The sequence below is a fragment of the Aspergillus sclerotioniger genome, assembly GCF_003184525.1.
Source record: "Aspergillus sclerotioniger CBS 115572 chromosome Unknown BO94scaffold_27, whole genome shotgun sequence".
Lineage (NCBI taxonomy): Eukaryota > Fungi > Ascomycota > Eurotiomycetes > Eurotiales > Aspergillaceae > Aspergillus > Aspergillus sclerotioniger.
Window position 1 is genome coordinate 87,947 of NW_020291017.1, and position 20,366 is coordinate 108,312.

Consider the following 20,366-nt stretch of genomic DNA (forward strand, 5'->3'; position numbering starts at 1 on the left):
ATGTTATCTAGACAGCGGACCTCGAATAAATTTCCATGAAATCATCCCGCCTTGACTGGAGCGGGTCCTGTTTGTACTGTTTGCATCAAAAATTCACAAATTCACACCATACACCACACATCTTTTTCATAGAGTTTAAAATCTGCGATAACGGACTTCACATCCAGTTTACTGCCCAAACGGTGAAGGATTCTGATTCAGGTTTACAGCAAGATGCCTGCACCCACAGCTTTACGGCAGCCTGCCGAGGTTGCAATGATAGAAACACCTGTTGCACCTCCTATGCTAGGTCAGTGCCCGCCAGCGCTTTGCGGGTTCCGACCGGATGGTCATACTAAACATCTTCTAGGGCAAGATGCAGAAATTCTTATTGATGCTCAAACATCAGCGGAGCAGGTCTCGTCGGGACTTGCACCTTCATTTGAGCCTACCCAGGATGGCGACATGCGCATTGACGAGGAGGGTCGACCCATTTTTACACCAGCAAAGGACACCAACCGGGTATATCGAGTTGAAAGTAGGAAGGTTCCTGTTCCACCACATCGAATGACCCCGTTGAAGGCTAGTTGGGCACGCATTTATCCTCCTCTTGTTGAGCACCTCAAACTCCAAGTTAGGATGAACATCAAGAATCGAGCTGTGGAATTACGTACGTCACGATTCACAACTGATACGGAAGCCCTACAGAAGGGTGAAGATTTCGTCAAGGCTTTTACCCTCGGATTTGATGTCGACGATGCCATCGCACTTCTGAGATTGGATGACCTCTACATCCGTTCCTTTGAGATTCGGGATATCAAAGCACTCACAGGAGAGCATCTCAGCCGTGCTATCGGTCGTTGCGCAGGTAAAGATGGGCGAACGAAGTTCGCGATAGAGAACGCCACGCGGACAAGAATTGTTATCGCAGACCAAAAAATCCATCTGCTTGGCGCCGTAAAGAATGTTGATTGTGCCCAACAGGCCATTGTGAGCTTAATTATGGGCAGCCCACCGGTCAGTAAACCCGCGTCCATCCATTTTACTTTTTAATTTGGACGAACCATCAGCGGCTAACCCCTCGACAGGGCAAGGTGTATGGCAACCTTCGTAAAGTGGCTTCACGCATGAAGGAGCGTTTTTGATCGTCAGTTTTATGGAGAGCATGATTTGCGGTTTTCCCTCTCTGCCTTTGCATCTTTCTCCGTCCCATTATCCTTATTTTATGACACGGTATCGGCGTTAAGGACTAAGGTGGCATATGATTTGAATAGAATATAATTGATATGACGACACAGAATTGAGGAAAGCAACACTCCACTGGAGATTGTATCTATTTATGTTCGGGAAATGATCTCAAGTGGAGTATGGCATTAAACAAGACTGTCGAGACATTGACGAGCCTCGGCTCTGATATGCCTAGTCTTTCTTCAAGGGATAATAAATCTCCTCTACTCCACTCCTGGTAATGACCATCATCTGCAAGCCATCTCCAACCTCGATATGTCTTTCGACGGCGCTAGTAAACGCATCTCGCACCAGCTGTTCAACGGTCTCTCTTGGCTGCGGCTCCGCTTTCTTGGGCTCTAGAGCATGCCCTTCTCCGCTCCCGGGGATATATTGGTTTTTGAAATTGACCTGGTTATCCAAAAACGGCATGATCAGGCTTGCTGCAGATCCCGCAGCCCTGCATTGCTCTCGCTCGTACGAGCCTACCGGATCGTAGCTGTACAAAGCGCCTTTGCCCTCCTCGTCCAAGCCTGCTAGGATAGCATGCACGTAATAGGGGAAGAAGCGTTTCTGGTAAAGAATTGTCGACAAGCGTTGGGCACATGCTCTGACAGACATGGGTTTTCCGTGTTGGTATTTGTACATCTTCACCACTGCTTCTAGTCGCTCCTTAAGGGCCTGACCATCTGCTGCGAAACCCACAACTGACAAGACGATGTGAGCGCCATCGCCAGTCTCATCGTCACCGCCAATTTTGAACACCTTTGGGACGTAGCGGGAGTTGATGTTGTAGCCTGCAACGGAACGAGTATCTCCAGCAAGGATTGCGAAATCGGAGCCTGTAATGCCCAGGGTAGAACCACCGTTATCGGTGTAGCTGTTGAATTAAGTTAGCTTTCTTGTGTAGACTTTAGCGGAGATGAGTAGCGCATACGGATAGAAAGAATGTTCTCTGTGGGGAGCACTGTTCGCATTTGAGAAGGAGTATCCGATGGCCTCGCTAAGAGGTTGGCCGGAAAGGGCTGTCATTCTTCGTAGACTTCGATTGAGGCGGAGGAAACTAAGATCAAGATTTGAAGAGGGTTACCGGGAGTTGAACAACTGAGAGTTGCTGTTGTAGCCTAAGGTGTTCTTTAGTATGGGGTTGTGAAGCTGAATAGTAAAAGGGCATCTAGCTGAGCTGTTACTGACCATCTGACGCGGTGTTGTAGCTGCCTTCTGATTATATAATCACACCCCAGCTTCCGTCATGGTTTAGGAGCTATTGCCGCGGACACAAATGTCATCCCTCCAGGATAATGTATGTGAAAGCAGATTGTTTGACAAATCAGCTTTGAGTCCAACACCACTTTCTCCTCTTTCCCCCCTCAAAAACGCCCTTCTTTCTACAACAGCTGATATCATAGTTGTGTACTGCTGTACTAAATCGACTACACTGCACCTCGAAGCTGGACTAGCTTACATAAAACCGGTGACGCATCAAGGACTGACGCCTAGTGATTATGCTTGGTCTAGCAGCCTATGATAGCAGCAGTGATGATGAAGTGGAGAATAAATCACCATCCATCCAACCGAAGGTAAAAGAAGCACTGCGGCATAATCTCGGCGTCAACTAATACCAAACAAGCAGAAAGGCGACAGCCAGCACAGTCAACCGTTGCAGGTGATTAAAGATACAGGTGATTGGAGGACTTGTCTATGCACTTGAATATCCTGAACCCTAATTACTGTTTCAAAGTAGGAACTGTCGATGAAAACACCCTACCAGAAAAGACACCCGTCACAGAATCATACAGACCTGTTCTTGGGCCGACGCATGAGCAAGATCCACACCATCACCCAACCGAAGCGTCACAGAACCTTTCAGCAAACCGTACATTGATCCATGATCTAACACTTCCTCCGATTCCAAATCTAGACATACCACTATCTCCATCTGGGTCTCCTAATCCCGCAGCAAATGCCAAATTTGCTCACTTTCTCTCTTTGAAAAAGCAAGGCATGCATTTCAACGACAAGCTAGCTGGATCGACATCCCTCAAAAACCCGAGTTTACTGAATAAGATGATGGATCATGCAGGAATTGATGATCAAGCGCAGTATCATGCCTCGCTACCGCCTGAGGTATGGAACGCAAATGATTTGCCAAGTTGGGGATTCAAGGACGAACTGTTAAAGGCACAGCGGGAAATTCAAAATAAGGCTGAAGAAAGAAAACTGGCAGGACAGAGAGATGCTATCAATTTCGTGGCTGCCACGCCGAGAGAGTCCACTCGTACAGGCTCCGTTTCTAGCTCAAGAACGAAACAGAGGTAATATATTTAATGTTTCTCCGGATTGTAGGGATTGGCGTCAATTTAAAGCCAGGGCTGTATGGCCAAGCCCACGATGCTTGGGAAGCCAGGAAAGAGCCTCCTCCAGCCACGAGGCCCGCGATGAGAGATCTCTGCGTTAGGACGGGAAACCAGGCTGGTGATAGATTCCCCGTCCCTAGCTATATATGAAGTATCGGGGGGAAGGGTGAGTTAATACCGGTAGGGTGCTCGTAAACTTGATGGGAAAGATAATAACTACTAGTTAGGTAGGCAGGACGCAATTCCTATTATTTCCCCTTCCTAGCGCGTCTAGCGGATAGATGTGAGGTCGGGTAATGATATATAAGAGATGTAGGAGACACGGTGTTTCCCTTCTTCTAAGGCAGAATCAACTTCTCGCTAAGCGCGTGTGTCGGCCTCCGATAGGCGCGGCGGGAGTGATAGCATTGCTCACGTAACATGAGCTCCGTCAGCTCTACTGCCTACCGACCCTATCATCACGAGCTACTATTCCCCTCGCAAGCATCATTTATAAAACCTTGCACATCAAACTCCCATCTCCCGACACATCTCGGTGATAATTTAGATCTCCACAAATATCCAAATCGTGCCATTCGCCCATCATGAATCACTTTCCCGAAGCTTGGGGTCGCGTAAGGGCATCATTGCAATGGTTCCATCATGTCGCTAACATGTCATTGAAAGCCCAGGGATGATGTTTACGGAGCATACAACCCATCATATCTTCAGACTACTGGCCCGAAGACCCACACTCAGTCACCTGCTGTGACTGGAACGTCGGTAGTGGCAGTCAAGTTTAACGGTGGAGTTGCCATTGCTGCCGACAACTTAGGTAGAACTCCGCCCCCATGTTAGGGAAATATTTCACTCTTTTCTAATGCAGTCTATCCTCATTATAGCATCTTATGGGTCTCTTGCCCGTTTCACCGATGTGAAACGTCTTCGCAAGTTTGGCGATTCTGCCATAATCGGATTCAGTGGTGATGTTTCGGACATGCAGTATATCGACCGTCTATTGGAGTCCATCGATATCAGAGAGAACTACTCTACCAACGGCAACACGTTGAACGCCAAAAACCTCCACACCTATTTGTCCAAAGTCCTCTACAAACGTCGTTCTGAATTCAACCCCCTCTGGAACCACATCCTGGTGGCCGGGTTTGATGATGATAAGAAACCATTCCTTAGCTCCGCAGATCTGCTAGGAACAACATTCTCGGCTCCGCATCTGGCAACCGGATTTGGTGCCCATCTTGCCATCCCGATCCTTCGTCGGCTCTTCCCAGAAGAAACACCCCTCGAGTCGATCAGCAAGGATGAGGCCGTGGCGGCGTTAAGGGAGTGTATCAAGGTTCTCTGGTATCGGGATGCGCGGAGTCTGGACAAGTATTCATTGGCTGTATTTACTGAGGCGGGAATTGAAATCCAGGAGGACCAGCAGGTTGAATCTCAGAGCTGGGCATTCGCAGAAGCCATCAAGGGATATGGGGCTCAGGTTAACTAGGATTTGGCATTGGAACCATGACTGTGCTACTTAACTAATAGAACAAATCCAAGAAATCATGTTTGCCGACACCGCTACTTATTTGTAAGTCTTTGTATATCAAGACCAAGATGAACAAACTCCTCAGGATAGTTGGTTGAAATGCCACAATGTGCGGTGGATTCCTAGGGATTCATTCCCACACCCAGTAGACTCTGTAATATATACTGTCTAGTAGCTACTCATTCAAAGCTTGGAAGAGGGCTTGTCGAACACAACGCGATTCACACATGAACCGACACCCTCGAGGGAGACCTCAATCAAATCGCCATCTTTCAGCCAGAGTGCAGGTTTTCGACCCATGCCAACACCTTGAGGCCTAGGGGCAAATTCAGCGTTGTAAGACAAAGGCCGATAGAAGTTAACTTACGTCCCCGTGAAGATCACGTCGCCGGGCAACAAGGTGGTGCCTTGAGACAAGAATGACACTGTTTTGGCTACATTGAAAATCATATCCTTAGTTGACGAAGACTGAACCGTCTGGCCGTTCAGTTTTGTCGAGATGTGCAAGCTGTTCGGATCATGAATCATCTTCGAAGACACAATACCTGGCCCGAATGGTGCCCATCCGTCGAAGCCTTTACCCAGCCCCCATTGACCTCCGCCGAGTTTTAGTTGCCATTCACGGTGAGAGACATCATTTCCTACGGCATAACCAAGGACGTAATCCAGGGCTTCACTCTCGGACACATCTTTGGCTTCTTTGCCAATCACAGCAACCAATTCGCATTCGTAGTCCAGACCTTCGCCTCGTTGAGCCATGCGAGAAACCGGAATGTCGTCAATCGGACCCGTGATAGATGTGACGGGTTTGTAGAAAAGAACAGGAAACTTCGGTAAAGGTAGATTTGATTCTTTAGCGTGTTGTTCGTAGTTCAGTCCCAAACAACGCACGGCCCCGATGTCTTTCCTCGCGAGTGGTGCCAACAGTAATTTGATCTCGGCCACTTTGTCTGTGACATGATATTGTCCGAATATGTCACCCTGGATGACCCGTGCCTTGGTAGCCTGAGCAATGTCGGAAACGCCCGTCGACAAAATGGCGTCTCCGTAATAAGTGTGGCCGTCCTTGGCTAGAAAGCGAACGAGACGCTGTGAGAAAATGAATAAGCAAGTCCTCTGAAGATGCGACCAGTTCTACAGATTAAATCCGTTGGGATGTGGACTCACAGAAAAGGTACTAGTAGCCATATAATCAGAGGTAATGTAGGGTATGTAGAGCAGGCCAGTATCCGTGGGTAGTATATACAATGAGAATATAGTGAGGATTATGACCGTAGTCAGGCTCTGGGATCTGACAAACTATTTACCGAGATAGAGGCGAAAATATGGACCTGTTCCAGTTCAACTGTCTATCGAGTTAATTTGTATGATAGATAGATAACAGTTGGGCTCGTTCTTGCCTCGGCTCCAGCATTCTCGGCCGGAAGGGGATGGAAGCTTGGCTACTCCGTATGGGGTAAGCGGATCGGCAACCTCCGGGGCGACCAAGCTAGTAGGCATGTTTTGCACTTCCGATGTGCAACTCTTCAACCTGGTGATGCAGCATAATCAACATTTGCACTTCAAATCAGATACCTCTGCACGGCACCAATGGCTCGACTATCAGGCCTCCAAAGGGAGGTGCTGTCTCTCTACCGGAAATGCTTGAGGGAGACCCGGAAGAAACCTATCGTGAGCTCCTCCTAACACAGTCGAATTATTGTTCTGTGTAAACCAATGGTCACCGACTGACTCATTACGCTACTCCGTCGTGCTGTGATCAGGAGATGAGGGAGAATTTTAGAGGATATGCTAGGTGCGTCTCCTGGTTGAGATGGAAGATAGCTCTCGCGGATGACATTTTGACTCAACAATGTCCTGTCCTGGCCATGGTCGCGGTCTTGTATACTAAAATCAAACAGAGCGGAATTTCGGAAGCATGCCTCTGTTAGCAAAAAAGACTTCAGTGCGGTAGAGTATTTACTACGGAAAGGGCAGAGGCAGCTCGAGATGTACTCATCCCCGGGTATCCGCAACATTCGGTGATCGCGAAGTCCTGTTCCCACCAAGCAAGCTTAGAACCTCAAACCACTATCTCTCGTTCGGATGTAGGTGAATGCCGGGGAAATGAGATGCAACATGATCCTGCGGTCTCTTGAACTAGCTCTGAGGTTCATTAGCTGGGAAGAAAGTTCGATTATCATGTGATCATAGAAGGTTCGCGCGGGTTCGCGTAGCCGCTTATCTTATCAGTGCCGACAATCGAAAGCTCCAGAGGCATCTGGGGTCCTCCAGCACCATCGCTATCCTACCTAGCATCCACCAGAATGCTCGGTTTGCTTCTGGATGACGGATAAACATGGATAATGGCGCATTCTAGATGTCCACAACCTGGGAAATAAAATGATGGATTGTAACCAGCTCAATCCCCCCGTATATACTCTGAAATCCACATTCTCAACGTGAGCTCAATCGTTGCTATTCCCATCAAGCATACAAACCACAACAATATTCCTGTCTTTTTCAGAATCAATTGAACTACCCCCACGCTCATCATTCTTGAAAGCATCAAACAATGGCTTTTTTCCCTCGATTCACTGGTGACTTTGCGCCATTGTTCCAACTTTTGGATGACTACGATGTGCACCGTTCCAGTCGCCCCAAGAGCAGAAAAACCACACCGGTCCGCTCCTTCACCCCGAAATTTGACGTTTACGAGGTGAACGATGTATATCACCTTGATGGTGAGTTGCCGGGAGTCGAGCCAAGCAACATAGAGATCGAATTCGCCGATCCACACACCCTTGTCATCAAAGGTCGTGTTAAGAACGACGTGCCGTCTCCTCGGACGACGGCTCCAACTTCAGCCACAAAGTTACACCAACCAACAGTCGAAGACGAGGATGAAATTGAAGAGAAGGAACCGGCTGGCTCCTCAGACAACCGTTCCGCGCAGCGGGTCGGACAGAAGCAACCCGAGCCGACTTGCAAGTACTGGCTTTCCGAGCGCCAGACTGGCGAGTATTACCGAACGTTCAACTTCCCCACGAGAGTGCATCAGGATGCAGTCAAGGCCAATTTGACAAACGGCATATTGTCTCTACTGGTCCCCAAGGAGCCTGCTCCTCAAGTCAAGAAGATCCGCCTCGAGTAAAGCAGCGTATGATCAGACTATGATTCATTCACACTCGGGTTTTACCTATCTATCTCCGCCTTTCGATATTTTCCAGTCGAGCTTATCTATGACTGTCGCGGATTCGCGGTCTTCTGTCAGTTCACTAATGACATGAATGTCTCTTAATTCGGTGGGGTTCACGGTCGGGAGTACATGGGTTGATTGTTCGATTCCTTTTTCCCCTTTCTTGTCAGATCTGTATTATAAAGTCCTCATGAGATGATGGATGTTGAATAACTAATCTTGCATATATGCTCGTAGAATACAAGGTAGTAGTGACACCAAGGGATAGATAGATAGATAGGCCTAGGACTACCTACCCTTTAGACTCTCGATGACACGTCTAGTTCAATCTCCCGCTATTGTTTGGGTTTATGCCTGTCCTCCCGCTTGCAAACAGATTGCGCAATGGTCCGGCGAAAGCGAACCAACTCACGAGGCGTAGGTGGTATCCGATCGTCGAGCCACTAGTGTACGTGTCGTGGTATATGTATGACATCAAGATACAAGACCAAAGGTGATCCCTTGCGTTCACCAGCACATGTGCATAGGCTTCAATATTATGCATGCGGAATGAACTGTGGGTATCAATTGCGACTGCGGGTCTACTGCTCATGCAAGAACCACGATCTAGCTAGAGAAGGTAAACCGAACGGTCTACTCTGTACTGTGTATACTCTGTATCATGAGACGGTTAGTCCTCGTATAGTGAGTGGCTGCTTTCTGTCAGGCGGAAGATCACCGCCACATCCTTGGGACGGAGGCCTGGTTTGATATGTCCACCGGATGTGTAACATCCTCATCTGCTTATGCTTTTGACATCCCGTCTCTGCCAAGTGGTCTGCTCCGTTGGGCGTCCTTGAAGTAGATTGCGCTCCATTCCATGCCTGCCTGACTTCGCTAGAGGGGTCCAAGGAAGACACCGTGGACTGATACCGCCATCCATCCCTCACCCAATTCACGAAACAAAAGTGCCTCACCGCTACCTGATTTTGATTTCCATTATACACTGTATAGTAGCACGCCGCCTATATTTCTCTTAGCATCGACGAACTGTTCGTACGGTACATGACGCTCACAAGCGGGGATGAATGAAATGAGTATAAAACCTTTCGTTTCCCTTGGCCAATCCTATATATATATACATATACAGAAGGACAGCAGGACTGAACTTGGCGAATCAAATGCCAAAAGATAACCCAAGACAAAAGAAAACTCCGTGACATCGCAGCGCCGGTCCAAAATGGTATATAGAAACGAAACATGAACAATCATCCAGGCTACCAAATGGGTATTTGTAGGGTAAGGGTAATAAAGATGACGATGTAAACAAGATATCCGCCCATCAAGTTCAAAGTGGTATCCCAACACCAAAGCATAGGACTATCAGAAAAGCGGCATTAACAAAGTAATGGTGATGTAGCAACAAATTAATCCACGGGATCTTAGAATCAAAGAAAAAGAAAAGAGAAAGACAAGTGCGCGTCAATGAAAGATAAATGGCGAAGCTGCCATGTAAAGATTTGGACGTTTGGCATGCTTTGTCAACCTCTTCTGTTGACACTCGATGCTCCGACTTCTAGCCCTTCCTCGCGGTGGACCAAATGCGGGTCTCCCTGAGCCCACATCCCCCGCGCTTTCTGGGACTGACATGCCAAATACATCGAGGTTTGGCTTTGGTAACCGAGCAGTGCCCATCGAACTGCTGCTAGCCTGCGCATCATATTCTTTCGTTGTTTCCATGGGTTGTTTCATTGCGCAGATTTTCGGGAACGAATGAGGTACAGCATCTGTAGTAACAACCGAGATGCCCGTCGAGGAAGTATCCAGGCTTCTCAGTTGATGACAGTACTGAGACAAAGACATTGCATGCCTAGATTCATGCGAAGCTGTGAATGATGAGCTCCTTAGGCGCTCTTTCATGGGTATCCGTTGGGAGTCATGACACATTGAAGTTCCATGGGTCGACCAGCCACAGATTTCAACGTTGGGCCCTGCTATAGGATCATGAAGGCTTGAACGGCGGTACAAAGGAAGGTGGTCTTCAGAATTTGAGCTGGTTTTGACATCCCAAGTCTCGAGATCTCTGGGGCTACCACCAAATGTGAACCTGCGGGGTCCTCCGGATTGACGTGCGGATGAGTGAGAATCTGTGGATTTTCGAGTGGAACGGACAGAAGCTGCGGAACTGTAACCGCTGTCAACCTTTTTGTGTGGATGTTGGAGTTCCCTGTGCTCGTAGTCTCGAAAGGCACAATCCAGCTGGGGAACAAACATTTTCTCCTCGTCAGGGACACATATTCCCTCGTCTTCTATTTCGCTCCCACGGAGTCGGCACGCGCTTGATATGGTCGGAGATTTCTCAAATGAAAAAGGACTTTCAGGGTAATCTTCATGCTTTCCGATATCAGAAATAGCTGAAATTTGTAGCATTGACCCACAGGCTCTATTTTCATGAAGGCCCATAGGATAGTCCTTGTTCATTAGTGAGCCACCGTCAGAGTTCTTCGGTTCATCATGCCCGCTACTTCTAGTGAGGCCAGCATCCTGTGACGGACCTGGCACACTTCCATGAGCTAATAGGGATTCACAATCCAGATGGATTGGGGCTCGGTGTGCATGATGCCGACCTCCCTCAATGGGCTGTTTTGGCTCTAGACCATGTGTGCCTAAGTCATTGGCCTCGATGATTGGGCTGTTGGGACGGTTCAACCGAATCCTGTCGCTAGGGCACGGAGATGTAGAACCATTCACGACCCGTAATGATCCTAACTTGAGCGCCCCTAGATGGGTGTACTCGAAATCATTGGGCGTTGGTGGACGTAACTGAGGAAGTGGACCAGAAGGCCCACGGGTACCATCTTCGCAATCAGATAATAGCAGCCGTGATGGTATGTATGTTCCGTTCCGGTAGTTGATTGAGGCGTTGGTCTCTTGATCGACTGGCGAAGACAGTCGTCGGGCAGTATCTCTTGTTGACCTCCTTGTTGCGACTCCGGGTCTCGTTAGCAGAGACCGTCGACGGATCAAAGAAAATCCTTGGCTGTCTACCATGAAAAGCGTATTTGACGATGTTGCTTCTTCAATTGTGCTATGATGCATAGTACTTTGAGCTCTTTGGGGTGGTGAGTGTGTAGAATACGATCTGCTTGGTTGTCGAGCTATTGAAGGCTCTGGACCATTTTGGGTTGTTGTTGTCTGGAAGCCGCGTTGCCTGGAAGAACGGCGGGAGGCTTGCCCGCCCATAGGGTCTGACATGCTAGCAGTACGAACGTACGTGTGCAGACCAAGATCATCTGGTGCTTTGACCATCGACTGACATTTCCTGGTCTTGCTGACAGACGGCCATGGTGCCCCAGGTTGATAGGAGACAGATGGAAGAGACTGTGATCTCCTTCCGCCTGTGTCGGACTCGGGGGCGCTGACGGGAATAGAAGTCCCGGTCCAAGGGTTTTGCCAAGCAGCAGCCTGAGGACATGTAGGAGAGTTGGAACTGGAAGCTTGATGGGATGCGCGGGAGCTGGCTGATCCTAGTGCAGCTTTGTTTGGTGGCGGTTTCGACAGCCGATTTGAGCGACGGCGCTTTTCTTTGCTTTGCACCGAAAGGAAACCTCCCATGGCTTCCTTTCACAAATGGAACCGGTAAAGGTGTAAGAAGAACCTGATACCTTTTCTGGCCTCATGGACAGTCTGCAACGCCAGACAGTTCTATGATAGCGCCCAGTGGCTGACGTATAGTTTCTCTCAGGTCTTAATCCGGTAGTGCCATAACAGTGGTCAATCCCAGGAAAAGATTTTGTTACCAACCAAGTTAAAAGCGTCAGGCGCCTGCCCGTGAGGTAGGCCGAGAAACGTCTCGACGTGACGATCTCTATCTACCTCGGGTGGTTTTGAAAGACCAATTAGACCCGCAGCAAAAAAGGCATGAAAATCCAGGCAGTGCTGTTTCGAGACTTCGCCCGAGGCGATAAATAGTGACGCTTAATTTGGTGCACGGCAACCAGAAGATCTTTCTGATAATTTGAGAAGATGGGGCAAAAGCAAAAGTAAAGGCGACTACATAGATGACGAGAGGGAATCGAGACCCAGAAAGAAAGGCGGAATAATAAAATATAATAACAAAAGAAAGGCACGGGTGGAACGAGCCAGGTGCAACTAGCGACTTTTGCCTCCCCTGATTCGCAAGAACAGACAATTATAGGCAGACCCGAATTCTTGAGATGACAGCAGTCGGTAGGAAACGAAACCAGGAGGTGGGTGGGGGGGGGGAGCGTTATGGGTGAGCAGAACAAAGAAGGTACAAGAAGGGGAAAAAAAAAGGAATACAAGGAGCCCCGATCGCTGATCTGCCTAGGAAAACACGGGGTTGACTGGGATAGACTGAATGGAAAAGTAAAGTAGATTAAGAATTGCAGCTGGGGTAAGTAAGGGAAATAAGATAACGAAGTGGAGTGGAGGTAGACTGGGCTGCCATGGTTGAGGATGCACGAAAGACACAACAATGACGAATGCGTTATCCACAGGTAACTGTAGCTCCCACGGACAACGGAACTGGGAGCGAAACGATGGATCGACGGGTTGCAGACGGTCGGGATGGGAACCAGCTTATGACAAGATCATTGTGTGAGTGGGTGCCAGGGCCAGAACAGCCACCGGTAAACCAGCCAGCCAAGGCACCTACCTTTCTTTGGGGGTTGGACCTTGGGTACCTTGGATGTCGGATGGAGGATGGAAGATGGAGCCGTGGACAAAGACAGCTGGACGGCGTAGCCACTGGGCAGAGGGTGTTCCATCAGACACAACGCCATCCCTGAATGCGGACAAGTCAAGGATTGCAGAGGCAATGCAGCCAGAAACACGCAAGAAATGGAAATGAAAGGAAGGAAAAAATGACTGCATGATGGCCAAGGTAAATTTAATCTTCTATTATTATTATTATTATTATTATTATTATTATCATCATCATCATCATCATTCATTAATGAATATTATTCGGATAAAAAAAAAGGATAAGGTGTGAGTGTGTCTATGTGCCTGCCTGCCTGCAGTTAGTGCTAGGTATCCCCTAGTACTTGTATCTTGTGAAGGTATGGGACTCTCGGAGTCGGAAAAGATTGAGGACTGAAGAGGATAGATAGTACTAACCGGTGCTTAGTTCAAACCATTGGGATCGAATATGGATCGTCAGGACCATCGTTTGTTTTAGCTCCAGCTGTGGATCCCTCCAGGGGGAGAAAGCTTGACGGGGATGGCGCCTTGATTGGTGCTGGGTTGGCCGCAACCAGAACTAGGTGACTAGTCGCTCCTTCCGTACCTTGGTCAGTGAGAGTAGTCAGGATGTTACGGAGGAAATGAAGATGGCCGGTACCTAATCCTCCTCTTCTTCATGATCAGACTATGGCTCCGTACGGAGTACGGAGTACCAGGAAAACCTCGCTTTTTCTGTCAGGTGCTTCTTCTTCAGTTTACCGACCACTTACTCGATTCGACTAGAACCCCGATCCAGTCACAATTGCCGATCCATCATCCGCCCTAGGTACTACTAGTACTATGTAGAACTGTAGGTACAAGTCATCTCCTGTACTCTTCGTATATGTACTTAGCCACACCAATCCTATTGAACTAGTATTTAGTGAGGACGGATTAGATATGTATATCGTTTTAGTGAGTATTTCTTTCCTAGTTCCCACCGCCCCGCTTTGTCCTCCGCCGAATACCCATCTATCTGTCAGTCTGATGTTATGATGTAGGTAGTTACTAGATATACCCCGTTAGTAGGTCCTAGGTAGCATGATTGTGGTGTTTAGTAGGACTCCCCTGTCAGCATCAGCATCTTCCCGCACAGTCCATCTTTCGGAAGAGATGGTTCAGATTGTTAATCCTGACATTCTGACAAGGAGACTTCGATAGATGTGCCATTGCCTTATGCCTCCATTACCCGAGATTTAGGTAGGTTGCCTCGAGTCCGGGCTTGTCCATCTCCGGGTCGAGTCCTTCAAAACTTCGGACTTGGAAGTCAGTCAGAAGGCTTTTTCGGCTGGAGGCTTTCCCCTTTCCGGTTTCGGTTCCTTCCTGGACGGGTCGTCCGATGCCCTAGCTACTAGATACTAGGACGGAGTAGGATTCCCGTCCGCAGCTAGTTACTAGTACCTAACCTAGGTACTCTTACAGTTACTGCAAGCAAGCAAGAGTGTGCCTCTTACGGTCTTACCTTACCCGAGAACGGCTTGTGGGTTAGTCAGTTGACATACACTACGAACCGGATCGGTGTGCTTGGGGGCGTACAGGATAAGTCGTCTGTAACGCAGACGCTTCTGCAGCTCCAGTGGTCGGATTACACCGCGTCTTTACCTGTCGCATGGCGTCTTCTCCCTCGAGCCAACCGACCTTATCGGTTTTTCCTTTGCTCACTGCCGAGGAATTTGAAACCGCCTGTCACGCCTTTTTAGATCGAGTTCACGTGGCGGGCGATACGAAGGTGGAATGGTCGTCGATCCGACTCGATCAACGGGTATGTAGTTGCCTCGCTGCTCCATGTTGTTCGAATTTTCTTTTCCCTTCCGCTTGTCGAAAGCCGTCCAGGTGGGAGTCCTTGGTTGCTACGACTTGTATCTTATCATTGGTCTTGATGACGGCCTAATTCGTCCTTATTTCCTTTCTTTTTTCATTCTTAATCCCCCGACCCAATCCTAGCTAATTCATTAGACAACGGGGCCGATTTTGAGCATTTCAAGGGAGGTTGGTCAAGTGAGCACCCTCCATACTAGTAGCGACGAGCCTATACCGGACTCGGAGACGAATGAAGTACTGCAGGGGGAGGCATCAGAAGAAGACCCCGTCCGTGAAACTGGAACCCTTTCCATTGCACTTGATTCTATAGGTATCGTCTAACATATGACAGGAAGCTCTCATCCGTGCGCCCGAGCCCAGCATCTGTTTACAGGTAATTTATGATGTTCTTCTCTCCCCCACGTATCAAGTCCCTGTGTTGTATTTCCAGTTACGGCAGGACAGCCATCCGGGGCCGCTGGGGATCGACGTGGTCTACCAATACCTGGTACCAGACCAGTACAGAAAGGAACTCGAAAGCGTTGGCATCATGGGTGGTATTAGTTTCGGCGTATGTGCAAGATCTCACAACCCTAGCCCAAGCTGGAGCTTATGCCTCGTAGTATCATCCAGACTGCGGAACTCCAACGTTTTTCGTCCATCCATGCCATACAACGGATGCTATGAGGCATATTGCAGGAAAGCGTTGCCTCACCCCGGAGGCTTATCTCATTATCTGGCTTGGGTTGGTGGGTAATCGTCTCGGTCTTCAGCTGCCAAAGGAACTCTTCACAACGGAGGGCATGGAGATATTCCAAGGCATCATGTGATTCGGTTCAAAACGATTCACCGTTCTCCCTTTCCTCTTGGGATCCCGCCCGGCCTGGCAAACCTATGTCCAGTACGGAAAAGAAGCAATTAGTCTTCATCTGATGAAGCTTCCATTGGCACATCACTATCCTCGTCCATCGGGGCTCCCTCTTCATCGCTTTCCTCCTCACGTGGTCTCTTGATACCATGGCCGGCCTGAGCTTCTCCGTTGACTTCCCTGCTGGGTTTTGATGGCAATGCCACTGATCCTGGGGGGCCGCTGAATATCGATTTCTGGAGCTCTGTGGATGCTCCCGCGGTTTGCCCAGTAGCAGTTGTAGTTGGTATATTGTATGTCCCGCGGAGCCGGGCAATAACATCCGATGTGCCTCTTGCATAAACAATATTCTACATTCCCGAGTCAACGAGCGAGTAACAACCACATTGCACCGTGCACAGAACATACCATTTGTTTACCAAAGAACTCAAACCCCTGAAGAGCCCGCATAGCCTGCGTACTGGCCTGGACATCTTTGAAAACAATATGAGCTTGACCACGCATTTTTTCGGTTTTTAAGGCGACGACATCCAAAACGGTGCCGTAGGTCGAGAAAAGCATGTAGAGGGAGAGTCGAAGGTCATGTTTCCGTAACTTATCCGGTAGGTTGGTACAATATAAACTAAAAATAAGGTGAGTCGATGTGCCAAACTAGACAGGACAATCAGGATTTGAAACTAACGTTTGGTTTGGCAGGCCGGTAGTACCACCGCGCGCTGGAATTACTCTGGTGGCCATTATTGCAGATCGGCGACGAAGAACTGGGAATTAGATACAGGACTACCCGGACAGGGCAAAGTACGAAAGATCGAAAGGTATGTCCCGGCCCAAGAAAGGAAGCCAATGGTAAGCGAAGCTCGAAGTCTGCACAGCTAGTGATAATCATCTCGGACTACAACCTGAAGTTGAACCTGGATTGAGCGCATGGGTCATGTGATATATTATCTAATCGGAGCCCATAGCCGCCCGCGTCATCGTCGGGGCCTAGCTGTATACTACCCACATTTCCCCTCCCCCTTTCCCATTCCTTTCTACCTCATACCTTTCGTCTAGTTGACACGGCAGTGGAGAGCTACTCCTGTCGTCTAGATTATCATGGCTACCCCCGATGCTCATCACCTCTTCCATAACCCAATTGCCGATCACTCTTTCTCATCTGACAAGTCAACCCTTGCAGTTGCCCGGGATAGCAACGTGGAGCTCTATCAGAAGTCAGACAACAAGTTCTCTTTGACCGATGAGCTTAAGGGTCATGAGAAGACGGTGACTGGGGTAGATATTGCCCCCAATAGTGGCCGTATCGTCACCTGTTCGCAGGGTAAGTTTGCCTTCCTCCTTTTGTCCTGCAGCACCCCTGTCTAAGTGGACACGGAAACAGATCGCAACGCCTACGTTTGGGAACGGACTGCCTCGGGGTGGAAACCGACGCTTGTTCTTCTCCGGATTAATAGGGCGGCTACTTTCGTGCGGTGGTCACCATCTGAGCAGAAATTTGCTGTTGGATCCGGTGCCCGCGTGATTGCGGTATGCTACTTTGAGGAAGAGAATGACTGGTGGATCTCGAAGCACCTGAAGAAGCCCATCCGGAGCACTATTACTACTCTTGCCTGGCATCCAAACTCTGTCCTCCTGGCTGCGGGCTCGACTGATTCTCACGCCCGGGTCCTCTCTAGCTTCATCAAGGGCGTCGATACACGTCCTGAGCCGAGCGCCTGGGGTGAACGCCTGCCATTTAACACAATCTGTGGCGAATACCTGAATGATTCAGCGGGTTGGATCCAGGGATTATCCTTCTCTCCAAGTGGGGACGCGCTTGCCTTTACTGGTCATGACAGCAGCGTCACTGTCGTATACCCGAGTGCGCCTGACCAGCCCCCTCGGGCGATGTTGAATATCGCTACTCGCCTTCTACCATTCAACAGCCTGATCTGGAACGGTGAAAATGAGATCATTGCTGCAGGCCACGTAAGTCCCACTAGATTTGCTCCAGCGGAAGCTCGGATATACGGCATTCAGCTAACAACCACGATCAGGATTGCGAACCGTACCGTCTTCGTGGTAATGAGAGTGGATGGCAGCTCACCGGGACCATCGAGAGCAAGGAAGGACCAGGTGCTGGGAGTGCTCGCGAAGAGTCTGCTCTTCACATGTTTCGCCAAATGGATCTCAAAGGACAAACCCAAGCCGATACCCAACTTAAGACCACGCACCAAAATACCATTAGCACGGTTAGGGTCTACGAAGAGGCCAATGGTGTTGTGTGTCAATTTAGCAGTAAGAGAAATCCCTTTGTTTTGCACCTATGGGCTGCGCTAATATACCCATGACAGCGAGTGGAGTTGATGGCCGTGTGGTTATTTGGACTATTTAGACAGTAGATTTAGTTACTGGCTTGCGCCCCAGTTACCGTGGAGGCCGCAGTGAACTGAATGCGTCGGACCCAGTGCTGGGTCACCGGGATGTGGAGCTTGGGAAATAGCTTCGTGTACATAGATTGAAGTCACTACGATGTATAAACCAAATGAGTCCAGAATTTGTAAGATCTACCCTGCTTCTTACCGTAATGATACGCAAGGCTACGTGCATGACTCCACATCATGGGGCGGTCAGGGGTTCCCCGGATTTCTCGATGTCACGAGGCACTTGCTCTTGACTCTCCAACAGCGACTCCGTCAGTTGCTGCACCGCAACAGATACTGTCAAAGACAATGAAAAGGATCTCAGCGCTATGATAGCTTTCTATGCAGCTTGCTTTCTGTCCCCCTTCATCCTCACCTGCTTCTCCCTTATCTTCCCGGTTCGTGCATTCGTTCGTCATGAAGCGGACCGGATACTTCCTATTCAAATCCTACGTCCTGTTCCCCAGGGGCTATATGACTCACTGGAAGAGCTTGCGCGCGTGGTTGATGTCTCTTATTGTGTTGGCAGCACGGGGCTTCAAAAGCCCTTTGAATGCCTGAGTCACTGTGGGGACCTCAGGGGGTTTGAACTATTAACCGTAGGTTGACCCGCTAAAAGCACGTAACCCAATTCTATTAACGCTCCTAGTAGACATGGAATACTGGCCCATTCCTTTCGGATTCCTGTGGCTACATCGCACTCTCCCACCCGCCGTCCCCTAACCGCATCATCGTTGCCTTCCGCGGTACCTACTCCATCGCAAACACCATTGTTGATCTGTCAGCCTACCCACAAACTTATGTGCCATACAAAACAGGAACCGAGAATGGTGGCGAAGGACCGCGATGCCACAATTGTACTGTTCATGCGGGGTTCATGACTTCCTGGCTGAACACGCGTTCGATTATCCTCGACCATGTCGCGGCAGCAAGGGAGCAATACACTGACTACGAGCTGGTTCTAGTCGGCCACTCGCTGGGTGGGGCAGTTGCTGCGCTGGCTGGGATCGAGATGCAGCTGCGCGGCTGGGAACCTACGGTGACAACGTTTGGGGAACCGAAGGTTGGAAATAAGGGCTTTGCCGAGTTTCTCACCAGGTTGTTTCGGCTGGAGGGCGCAGCGGGGGACGTCTCGGGTCAAAAATGGCAGTTTCGCAGAGTCACGCATGCTCGTGATCCTATACCCCTTCTGCCGATGGAGGAATGGGGGTATGTGATGCATGCGGGGGAAATTTTCATCTCCAAAGAAGATCTTCCACCGTCCGTGGACGATGTTCATTTCTGTGAGGGCCCAAACGATGAACGATGCATATCTGGAGCGGAAGGGGAAAGGGCCTTAGCTATCGCTCTCTATGAAACAGTCTCTCTGGCCACGCATGCGAAAGCACGCGCTGATCGGACTCACGCTGATCGGACTTGCGCTAATCCTACCAAGCAACAGGCCCTGTCGAGCGGACATCAACAGCCTCTGCACATACAGGATGCGGATGCCCAGCACAGGGGCTTGTTTGGCCTACCATGGCATCTCATCCCTACTAAATACCGGCTGTGGGAGCTCTTCTTCTCCCATCGAGACTACTTCTGGCGGGTTGGGCTTTGCATCCCTGGTGGAGACCAAACGGGTAAGGGGTGGTAGATCTATCCGATCCGAGTGGCAGGTGCTCTTCGCATCTCAGAAGTATCATGTGCGTCATATAGGGGTGTGTGGCAGTCATTGCAGGCAACCGTAGGCGTTGGGCCTCCTAGATGGATTGAGATCCTTTAATCTGCTTTCACCTTGTACATGGAGCAATGCAGGTCTAGCTTAGGGAAGCGATAATCAACGAAATACACCATGCAATCTACTTGTCCTAATCCCACCTCCGCTCAACCAGATGGCCAGCCTATGAGTACATACCAGAGAGCGCAAGGGCCCCAAACCATCTGCAAGCCATCTGCAAACCAGTCAGAATAACATATCATGCATGACCTGCGGGGTTACGGAGCCCACTCAGGAGTGAACGCACCCCACCCCACCACCAACTCCATAAGTATCTATTAAGTAACTATGGCCCTGAAACCAAAACCTAATAACAAAGAACTTTCTATGTTCGGATTCCCTGCATACATAAAAGAATAAACATAAGTACAAGTGAAACCCCTGTAAGTCTTCCCTTCCTCTACATCCTCTCATGCATGGTAGTTATATCCCGCCCAAAAAAAGGGTCGAAAGGAAAGGTAATTCACCACCAAATGGAGTAACTTTTATTGATTTGTTTAAGACAACCCATGTTCCTGTTAGGTGATAGCTGACAATGCTAGGTAG

The 20,366-nt window shown here is 49.2% G+C and overlaps 11 protein-coding genes across 11 annotated transcripts; 7 read left to right on the top strand and 4 right to left on the bottom strand.

Moving 5' to 3' along the window:
• Nucleotides 1-133: 133 nt before the first annotated feature.
• Nucleotides 134-1,444, top strand: BO94DRAFT_523278 (pre-rRNA-processing protein PNO1). The gene is made up of 3 exons (XM_025610208.1): nt 134-289; nt 350-996; nt 1,068-1,444. Exons 1-3 carry the CDS (start codon nt 214-216, stop codon nt 1,122-1,124), a joined length of 780 nt encoding a protein of 259 aa, XP_025464163.1. The 5' UTR covers nt 134-213; the 3' UTR covers nt 1,125-1,444.
• prs3 (proteasome core particle subunit beta 6) lies at nt 915-2,526 on the bottom strand. Its single transcript, XM_025612442.1, has 3 exons — nt 2,401-2,526; nt 2,144-2,330; nt 915-2,086 (listed from the first exon to the last, which is right to left on the bottom strand). Exons 2-3 carry the CDS (start codon nt 2,236-2,238, stop codon nt 1,399-1,401), a joined length of 783 nt encoding a protein of 260 aa, XP_025464164.1. The 5' UTR covers nt 2,239-2,330; nt 2,401-2,526; the 3' UTR covers nt 915-1,398.
• Nucleotides 2,487-3,862, top strand: BO94DRAFT_523284 (HCNGP domain-containing protein). The gene is made up of 3 exons (XM_025610209.1): nt 2,487-2,786; nt 2,840-2,888; nt 2,948-3,862. Exons 1-3 carry the CDS (start codon nt 2,712-2,714, stop codon nt 3,523-3,525), a joined length of 702 nt encoding a protein of 233 aa, XP_025464165.1. The 5' UTR covers nt 2,487-2,711; the 3' UTR covers nt 3,526-3,862.
• Nucleotides 3,863-4,010: 148 nt separating this feature from the next.
• pre4 (proteasome core particle subunit beta 7) lies at nt 4,011-5,176 on the top strand. Its single transcript, XM_025612443.1, has 3 exons — nt 4,011-4,177; nt 4,230-4,377; nt 4,445-5,176. The coding sequence occupies exons 1-3, from the start codon at nt 4,148-4,150 to the stop codon at nt 5,047-5,049; spliced, it is 783 nt and encodes a 260-aa protein (XP_025464166.1). The 5' UTR covers nt 4,011-4,147; the 3' UTR covers nt 5,050-5,176.
• Nucleotides 5,041-6,699, bottom strand: BO94DRAFT_523291 (fumarylacetoacetate hydrolase family protein). The gene is made up of 4 exons (XM_025610210.1): nt 6,492-6,699; nt 6,259-6,436; nt 5,459-6,180; nt 5,041-5,407 (listed from the first exon to the last, which is right to left on the bottom strand). Exons 2-4 carry the CDS (start codon nt 6,277-6,279, stop codon nt 5,275-5,277), a joined length of 876 nt encoding a protein of 291 aa, XP_025464167.1. The 5' UTR covers nt 6,280-6,436; nt 6,492-6,699; the 3' UTR covers nt 5,041-5,274.
• On the top strand, nt 6,207-7,348 carry BO94DRAFT_197700 (succinate dehydrogenase assembly factor 1). The gene is made up of 5 exons (XM_025606082.1): nt 6,207-6,338; nt 6,392-6,424; nt 6,491-6,762; nt 6,855-6,886; nt 6,993-7,348. Exons 3-5 carry the CDS (start codon nt 6,682-6,684, stop codon nt 7,114-7,116), a joined length of 237 nt encoding a protein of 78 aa, XP_025464168.1. The 5' UTR covers nt 6,207-6,338; nt 6,392-6,424; nt 6,491-6,681; the 3' UTR covers nt 7,117-7,348.
• On the top strand, nt 7,195-8,481 carry BO94DRAFT_197985 (Hsp20/alpha crystallin family protein). Its single transcript, XM_025606083.1, has one exon. The coding sequence runs from the start codon at nt 7,646-7,648 to the stop codon at nt 8,222-8,224; it is 579 nt and encodes a 192-aa protein (XP_025464169.1). The 5' UTR covers nt 7,195-7,645; the 3' UTR covers nt 8,225-8,481.
• An 894-nt stretch (nt 8,482-9,375) lies between these two features.
• On the bottom strand, nt 9,376-12,308 carry BO94DRAFT_197624 (uncharacterized protein). Its single transcript, XM_025606081.1, has one exon. It carries the CDS (start codon nt 11,861-11,863, stop codon nt 9,731-9,733), a length of 2,133 nt encoding a protein of 710 aa, XP_025464170.1. The 5' UTR covers nt 11,864-12,308; the 3' UTR covers nt 9,376-9,730.
• A 2,129-nt stretch (nt 12,309-14,437) lies between these two features.
• BO94DRAFT_523302 (ATG3/ATG10 family protein) lies at nt 14,438-15,624 on the top strand (the record flags this gene model as incomplete). Its single annotated transcript, XM_025610211.1, has 4 exons — nt 14,438-14,756; nt 14,951-15,082; nt 15,147-15,365; nt 15,418-15,624. The coding sequence occupies exons 1-4, from the start codon at nt 14,604-14,606 to the stop codon at nt 15,622-15,624; spliced, it is 711 nt and encodes a 236-aa protein (XP_025464171.1). The 5' UTR covers nt 14,438-14,603.
• An 88-nt stretch (nt 15,625-15,712) lies between these two features.
• BO94DRAFT_559209 (U2 snRNP complex subunit MSL1) lies at nt 15,713-16,400 on the bottom strand (the record flags this gene model as incomplete). The annotated part of the gene is made up of 3 exons (XM_025614052.1): nt 15,713-16,012; nt 16,071-16,284; nt 16,345-16,400. The coding sequence occupies 3 exons, from the start codon at nt 16,398-16,400 to the stop codon at nt 15,713-15,715; spliced, it is 570 nt and encodes a 189-aa protein (XP_025464172.1).
• A 266-nt stretch (nt 16,401-16,666) lies between these two features.
• BO94DRAFT_626941 (putative actin-related protein 2/3 complex subunit 1A) lies at nt 16,667-20,084 on the top strand. Its single transcript, XM_025617382.1, has 5 exons — nt 16,667-16,980; nt 17,041-17,627; nt 17,696-17,936; nt 18,356-18,660; nt 18,714-20,084. Exons 1-5 carry the CDS (start codon nt 16,758-16,760, stop codon nt 19,695-19,697), a joined length of 2,340 nt encoding a protein of 779 aa, XP_025464173.1. The 5' UTR covers nt 16,667-16,757; the 3' UTR covers nt 19,698-20,084.
• Nucleotides 20,085-20,366: the final 282 nt, after the last annotated feature.

Bases quoted from the DNA above. Each gene is read 5' to 3' on its own strand.
- BO94DRAFT_523284 (XM_025610209.1), top strand. From the start codon at position 2,712: ATGCTTGGTCTAGCAGCCTATGATAGCAGCAGTGATGATGAAGTGGAG. The intron at 2,787-2,839 runs GTAAAAGAAGCA...CCAAACAAGCAG, and splicing joins CACCATCCATCCAACCGAAG to AAAGGCGACAGCCAGCACAG. The intron at 2,889-2,947 runs GTGATTGGAGGA...ACTGTTTCAAAG, and splicing joins GCAGGTGATTAAAGATACAG to TAGGAACTGTCGATGAAAAC.
- pre4 (XM_025612443.1), top strand. From the start codon at position 4,148: ATGAATCACTTTCCCGAAGCTTGGGGTCGC. The intron at 4,178-4,229 runs GTAAGGGCATCA...TGTCATTGAAAG, and splicing joins TTCCCGAAGCTTGGGGTCGC to CCCAGGGATGATGTTTACGG. The intron at 4,378-4,444 runs GTAGAACTCCGC...TCCTCATTATAG, and splicing joins CATTGCTGCCGACAACTTAG to CATCTTATGGGTCTCTTGCC.
- BO94DRAFT_523278 (XM_025610208.1), top strand. From the start codon at position 214: ATGCCTGCACCCACAGCTTTACGGCAGCCTGCCGAGGTTGCAATGATA. The intron at 290-349 runs GTCAGTGCCCGC...AACATCTTCTAG, and splicing joins TGTTGCACCTCCTATGCTAG to GGCAAGATGCAGAAATTCTT. The intron at 997-1,067 runs GTCAGTAAACCC...ACCCCTCGACAG, and splicing joins TAATTATGGGCAGCCCACCG to GGCAAGGTGTATGGCAACCT.
- prs3 (XM_025612442.1), bottom strand. From the start codon at position 2,238: ATGACAGCCCTTTCCGGCCAACCTCTTAGCGAGGCCATCGGATACTCC. The intron at 2,087-2,143 runs GTATGCGCTACT...TTAATTCAACAG, and splicing joins AGAGAACATTCTTTCTATCC to CTACACCGATAACGGTGGTT.
- BO94DRAFT_197985 (XM_025606083.1), top strand. From the start codon at position 7,646: ATGGCTTTTTTCCCTCGATTCACTGGTGACTTTGCGCCATTGTTCCAA.
- BO94DRAFT_197700 (XM_025606082.1), top strand. From the start codon at position 6,682: ATGGCTCGACTATCAGGCCTCCAAAGGGAGGTGCTGTCTCTCTACCGG. The intron at 6,763-6,854 runs GTGAGCTCCTCC...TGCTGTGATCAG, and splicing joins AGACCCGGAAGAAACCTATC to GAGATGAGGGAGAATTTTAG. The intron at 6,887-6,992 runs GTGCGTCTCCTG...AAAATCAAACAG, and splicing joins AATTTTAGAGGATATGCTAG to AGCGGAATTTCGGAAGCATG.
- BO94DRAFT_523291 (XM_025610210.1), bottom strand. From the start codon at position 6,279: ATGGCTACTAGTACCTTTTCT. The intron at 6,181-6,258 runs GTGAGTCCACAT...ATTTTCTCACAG, and splicing joins TGGCTACTAGTACCTTTTCT to CGTCTCGTTCGCTTTCTAGC. The intron at 5,408-5,458 runs GTAAGTTAACTT...ATTTGCCCCTAG, and splicing joins GACGTGATCTTCACGGGGAC to GCCTCAAGGTGTTGGCATGG.
- BO94DRAFT_626941 (XM_025617382.1), top strand. From the start codon at position 16,758: ATGGCTACCCCCGATGCTCATCACCTCTTCCATAACCCAATTGCCGAT. The intron at 16,981-17,040 runs GTAAGTTTGCCT...ACACGGAAACAG, and splicing joins TATCGTCACCTGTTCGCAGG to ATCGCAACGCCTACGTTTGG. The intron at 17,628-17,695 runs GTAAGTCCCACT...AACCACGATCAG, and splicing joins AGATCATTGCTGCAGGCCAC to GATTGCGAACCGTACCGTCT.
- BO94DRAFT_197624 (XM_025606081.1), bottom strand. From the start codon at position 11,863: ATGGGAGGTTTCCTTTCGGTGCAAAGCAAAGAAAAGCGCCGTCGCTCA.